We start from the raw sequence: 6,264 nt of genomic DNA, 5'->3' as shown, positions 1-6,264 counted from the left end.
CATGATTAAAAAAAAAAAAAAACACGCAACTTTTGGAAAATTAGGAATAGATGGCAATTGTATCAGTATGACAAAGGGTGTATACAAAAAACTTATATTTAACATCATATTTAGTAGTGAAATACTGAGCACTTTCCCTGTAAGATTGAGAATAAGGCAGGGATGCCATTTTTACCATTTCCATTCAACACTGAAGGGAAGTCTTAGCCGGTGCAAAAAAAGAAGAAAAGGAAATAAAAGGAAAAAGGAAAATGATCTCTATTTGCAAATGACATGATCGTGTACATAGGAAACCCTAAAGCAGACTTCAAAAAGACGACTATGGTCCAGGGACTATGATTCCACACTTCCAATGCAGGGCGCCTGGGATTCACTCCTGGTCAGGGGACTAGATCCTGGTGGAGCCAGACCACACAGGCTGCCACTAAGGGTTTAAATGCCGTGATGCAGGATGAAGGTCCTGAGAACTATAACTAAGAACGGACACAGCCAAATAAATAAAAAAATAAACAAAAATTTTGAAAGACTCAGAACTAATTTAGAAAGTTGGCAGGAGAGTTATTCAATCGTATAAAAAGTCAAGATGAAACAACTGGAAAATGAAATTAAAAGGTAATTCTGCATAGCATCAAAGCTTCAAATACCTAGGGATAAATTTCCCAAAATATGAGCAAGATACCTACGCTGAAAACTACAAACTTATGTGACAGAAGTCAAAGACTGAATTAAATGAGAGGAGGCGGGGTTTAAAACACGCTTTCCTGGTGGCTCAGCAGTAACGAATTTGCCTGCAATGCAAGAGACTGCCTTCAGTGCAAGAGATGTGGGTTCAATCCCAGGGTCAGGAGGATCCCCTGGAGAAGGAAATAGCAACTCACTCCAGTATTCTTGTCTACAGAATCCCATGGACAGAGGAGCCCGGGGGCGGGGGGCTACAAGCCACGGTATCACAAAGAGTTGGACATGACTTAGCAACTGAACATGCTTATTAATCGAAAAACTCCACAGTGCTAAGGTGTCAGTTACCCATGATGTGTTTCTGGCCGTGGCTTGTGCAGCAGAAGCAAGTCCCCTGACCAGGGATGGAAACTTCGACCCCGCAGTGGAAGCACGGAGTCTTAACCACCGGACCCCCAGGGAAGCCCCTCCATGAGTTTTCATAGAATAATTGAATAGATTCAGTGCCATCCCGGTCCCTTTTTCAGTAGATTTTTGAAGAAATTGTCAGGTTTATTCTAAACCATAAGGGAAATGTAAATTTTGAAGAAGAAATATAATATTGTAGACCACCTGATTTCATGACTTATTTTTAATGCTGGTAGTTAAGACAGTGTGATGCTGGCATAAGGAAAAACAGACCAACACAGAACAGAGTCCGGAAATAAAGCCTCCCTGTACAATCAACGGATTTACAGCAAAGGCGCCCATGTAATTCATAGGAGAAGGGAAGCCTTTTCAACAAATGTTATTAGAATGGCTGGTTATCCACATGGAAAAAAAAGAAAACAAAAACCAGCTGAAACTTGACCTGTTTCACAGCATCCACACCTGCTCTGAGTGGAACCGCAGGAAAGGCCGGCCCGGGAGGAGGGTCGCGTGGCTGGTCTCGCCCACCGTCCCCGGCGGACCGCTGTCCCGTGTCTAGGGCACGCCCGTCCCATCCCAGGATCCAGCGCCTTCAGCCTCCTCTGGGGCCCCCTTCTTTCTTTCTCTTCTTCTCTGCTTGTGTTTGGGGGCCTCTCAGACTGTCCCCCACGGGTGGTAGTCCCTTCCTGACACAGGCAGTCCCGGGATCAGCACTGGCACACCCTCCTCCTGGAAGCCCCCTCTGCTTTATGAGTTGGGGGGGGCACGTGACCCTTTTCCTTGCATCTGGAACACTAGGGGGGCTGAGTGGTTTGTCATCCACAGCAGGACATGCACGACTAGAAAGGGGCGGACACGCTGATGGTTGTCAAGGTCAAGCTGGGACACACGGGGCCTCTCTCAGCCTCTTCACATGCCGTCCTTGGATGGAGCGGACGTGTCCATCACTTCTCCAGACGCTGAGCTCTTGCGGAAGCGGCCACACCTTGCCATGACCCTCCCCCGAGCTCCCACCCCACCTCTGGCCCTGAGTTGCCTCCACTGGGGTTTGCTGGCTGAAAGCGGAGAGTTGAGTGGCAAGCTGGTGATGGGCTGGGGCGGCTCTGAGCACCTGGGTCCCTCGCGTCTCCCATCTCCTGCTCAGGTGTCAGGTTGGTGGTCAGGCCTCGGCTGACCCAGAAGTTCCCAGAACTAGCCTGAGCTGATCCCGCTGAGTGGCGCTACATTTCAGCCACATCCTTGACTCACTGGATCCCACGTTTGTGCCATCACCCGCTGACCCATCTACCAGTCCGCCCACCCCACGAATGCCTGTCAGGCTGCTCCTCCCAGCCATCCAGGTCTCAGCCCAGGGAGACGGCCCCCACCCCGCCCCCTAGGAGCTCGCCTTCCGATGAGACACGCGGACACTGAGGCTCAAGCACGAGCACGAGCACATGTAGCCCAGCATGAGGGGGGAGGAGCCCCCCCAGATGCTCAGCTGGGCGGACGGGCACCAGGAGAGCTGAGAGCAGGGCGCCCGCTGCCAGGAAGCTCCCAGTGTCACAGGACAGAGAGACAGGAGGACAGGCCCCGGGGGCTGGGCGTGGTGCCAGCCGTCAGCCAGGTTTCTGTGCTAAGGTCAGGGAGGGCTGGGGACACACGGAGCTCTGCCCAGAGACGGAGTTGGAGATGGCAGAGGCAACGCGGCTGACCGTGAAGGTCAGGAAGGAAGGTCACGGTCCGCCCTCCACCAGCCTGGCCTCCTGCCTCCTTCCTGGGAGTCCAGGTCGGAGATGCTACTCTGCTTTTCCTTCTGCAGACGAGGTTCCCGCAGTCAGGAGACTCTCCGGAGGTCACCCGGCTGGAGAGACGCCAGAGGGCCAGGAGCCCAGTCCTGCCTTTGCAGGCCCCTCTCGGTGGCGTCACGTCTCCGGGACTGGGGACGCGCTGGCTCTACAGGGCCCAGGCTGGCATCCGTTCCCCAGCAGCGTGTTCCGGGACAGAGGTCCGGCCCTGCCCATCTGTCCAGACGGGGCTGCTCATCACGCACCCCAGACACTGCCAGCTGCCCGGCTGCCTATCTGTCTCTGCCGGCGGCACGCAGATGGACGGCCCCTCAGGGGGCCCCGCAGCTATTTCCTGGGTCTGGGAGAGGTGGAGGCTGGTGTTGGCGCATCTCTGAGGCTGCCCCCCCCCCCCCATCGCATTTCCAGGGACTCTAGGAAGGAGGCCACACCCCTCCTTGGGTCCAGCGTGAAGTGGTCCCAAGAATGGACGGCCTCTCCCCATCTTACCCCCAAAGCCAAGGCTGAGGTCGCTGACCCTCCTTCCTGAGCCTGCTAGGCTGTCAGAGCCATGGACTCCCTTGGCTGGAATCATCCAGTCCTCAGGGCACTGTCTGGGGAGACCAGGTGGGAGGACCTGGGGTGGCCACAGTCCTGTCCACCCCAGGAAGGATGGACAACCTGCAGAAGTGTCTCTGGGCCGGGACGGGGTCCAGGTAAGTCTTCTTTCCTTTCCTTAGCGTTCTCCAAAGTCCCAAGGATGAGCAGCACATGCCTTTTCTAGTGGAAAAGGGACAACTTTTAAAAAACAAATCTCCTGGTGTTGTAACAGGTTTCATGTAGCAGGTATAGAATGTCTTCATCTTTGGTAAAATTTGAAATTTCTGTGGGTCTCCATCACAAAAATGAACACGGCTGGAGGGTTCTATGCCTCATGTGCCTCCCTCTAAGTCCAAAAGGTTTGGTGACTTAGCTTTTCAATGTTTTCTGTAGGACTTGAAAGTCTTGACAATGACCATGAAGTATCATTTTAAAATATCATCAGAAACACATACAAGGATCTCCACTTTGGAAGCTGCAAGGAATGGCGTCAGCTGTCTTCCTCCTCCCTCCCATTCGCTCTTCCACATCACCATCCGTCCATCCACTCATGTACCGGTCTGTCCACCATCAGTCTCCCTCCCTCCCTCCCCTTCTTCACCAGGGAAGCCCTGGGGGTGGGGTGCTGGCAGGGGAAGGGGCATGGTCTGCGGCAGGTGGGCAGGGACGGGCGGGGAGTGATGGAGCAGAGGATTCCCTGGAGGAGGGGAAGCTGAAGATGGGGGTGGGGGGCAAGGGCACCCTCCAGGCAGCAGGTGTCGAGGACCCCCGGGGCTGGGAGGGGCAGGGGAGGGCTGAGGGGGCACCTGGCTCTGCAGTGACCCCCGCTTTGCCCACGGGCTTTGTGCGCACTTGGTGGGGAAGCCGCGCCATCTGGTGGCCAGTGGGGAGACTGCAGGGAAGGTTCTGGGAGGGGTCCCCTGGGGGGCTGGGCCTCAGTGAGGACAGCCCCTCACTCAGCCAGTGTCCCGGCTCCCCTCTGCCCAGCTCCCCATGTAGGCCTTGGGGGGGCCGTGTCCTCTTCACTCCTGCCTCAGCTGGTGGCAAGGTGGGAAGGAGGCGGGAGCTGGGGTGCCCCTCCTCACCCCAGTCTGGGGGCTCCCCGCCTCCTTGCTATGTCTCTGGCCTGGTCCTCGGGCTGCCCTTGTCCCCTGCAGGCCAGGGGCGGGGAGTCAAGACCACGGCTCTCACCTGGCACCCAGCCGTTGGGTCCCCAAACTGAGTGAGCCGGGCAATGACGTGGAGTCCTGGAGGGTCTGGCAAGGGATGGGGGGTGGGGGGCAGCCAGGGCGGCCCCCACACGCGGCCCACGGGCAGGGAGACCCCGCCGGCCCCCAGCTGGGCGCCCTCCCCCAGGGAGCGCCGGAGGACCACCCGCAGAGGCTCCCGCCGGCCCGGCTGCCGGCCCACCATGAAGTAGATGAGGGGCCTGCCGCTGCAGTGGACACAGGCCAGGAGGGTGGCCAGCGGGAAGAAGGTGGACAGCAGGAAGCTCGGGAGGTACGGGCGCAGTGTCCAGCAGAGGAGGTAGGGGAGGCCGCAGACGAGCAGCAGGAGCTCGGAGCCCAGCACGGCGCCGTAGAACCGCGGGCGCTGGCGCTGGGAGCAGCAGGCCCCCCAGACGAGGAGGACCAGGCCAGCCGCGAAGGCCGCGCAGGCCAGGGCCAGCAGCCCGGCGACGCTGGCTGCGTGGTAGCGCAGGCAGGCCAGCAGGCGCATGCTCTCACGCAGCAGGCCGCAGGCATCGGCGGTCAGCAGCACGGCCGGCGGGGCCAGGGCCCAGCTGAGGCCGCAGACGACGCCCGACGTGTGTCTGGGGCAGCAGCCCTGGTAGCAGGCAGGGAAGAGGTCGGAGAGGCAGCATTCGGCGCTGAAGGCCGCCAGCAGCCAGAGGCCCACGGAGAAGGCCACGAAGGTGACCGCAAAGTAGAGGCTGTGCTCGGAGCCCAGGGCCGCCTGCACGGCCGAGAAGGTGAGCTGGCAGCCCAGGAACAGGAAGTCCGCGGCGGCCAGGTGGAGCACGTAGACGGCGAAGGGGCCCTTCTTGATGTGGAAGCCGAGGTGCCAGAGCACCAGCGCGTTCCCCAGCAGTCCCCCGAGGCCCACGGCCAGGGTGAGGTAGAAAACCACGCTGCTGAAGGTCCCCCAGATCCCGAGCATGCTGGCTGGCTGGCTGGCTGGGCGGCTGGCAGGCAGGACCCTGGAGGGAAGTGACAGATGTCGAGTTGTCAGTACGCAGGCGCATCCCGAGGCCGCCGGACGGCCCCTTCCAGGCCAGCGCCCAGCCCTGCAGGCCCCCCGACCTCTTGGTAAAAGGAGGATTCCGTAAGACATGCCTGATCCGGGGAGAAGAGAATTCCGACCAGGTGGGTGGTCCTGCCCCTGGCTGGATGGTTAGACTAAACGCACAAACAGCCGCGTACCAACGTCGCTGCAGAGGTCGGCATCGACTGGACAGGACTCGAGGCAAAGGGGGCGCCCATGTGGACACGACTCGGGGACTCCATGTGGGGAGAGGCTGGACTACGCTCCCGCTGGACCCCAGCCCCAGAGGGTCAGCCAGGCGCAGACCAGCGGTCGCCATGAGCACACTCAGTCCTGTGCTGGCCATGGAGGGTGGGCAGCGGGGCTGGGGGTGAGAGCTGTACTGTGGGGGCGGTGGGAGGCTGGGAGGCTGAGAGAAGGCTGAGGGCACCCCCAGCCTCCCTGGCTCTCCGGACCGGGCAGGAGTTCAGCCGGCTCCTCCCGCTGCAGGCGGGTTGGCCACGTGCAGCTCCGAAGCCTTGGCAACCTTGGGGATGCGGTGATGCCC

The 6,264-nt window shown here is 59.1% G+C and overlaps 1 protein-coding gene across 1 annotated transcript; it reads right to left on the bottom strand.

Moving 5' to 3' along the window:
- Positions 1-3,454: 3,454 nt before the first annotated feature.
- MRGPRG (MAS related GPR family member G) lies at positions 3,455-6,036 on the bottom strand. The gene is made up of 3 exons (XM_070782813.1): positions 5,876-6,036; positions 4,644-5,652; positions 3,455-3,466 (listed from the first exon to the last, which is right to left on the bottom strand). The coding sequence occupies exons 1-3, from the start codon at positions 6,034-6,036 to the stop codon at positions 3,455-3,457; spliced, it is 1,182 nt and encodes a 393-aa protein (XP_070638914.1).
- Between the last annotated feature and the right edge of the window lie 228 nt (positions 6,037-6,264).

The sequence above is a fragment of the Bos indicus genome, chromosome 29, assembly GCF_029378745.1.
Source record: "Bos indicus isolate NIAB-ARS_2022 breed Sahiwal x Tharparkar chromosome 29, NIAB-ARS_B.indTharparkar_mat_pri_1.0, whole genome shotgun sequence".
NCBI lineage: Eukaryota > Metazoa > Chordata > Mammalia > Artiodactyla > Bovidae > Bos > Bos indicus.
The sequence above is the reverse complement of the archived record's forward strand: the minus strand, read 5'-3'. Positions and strand labels throughout refer to the sequence as shown.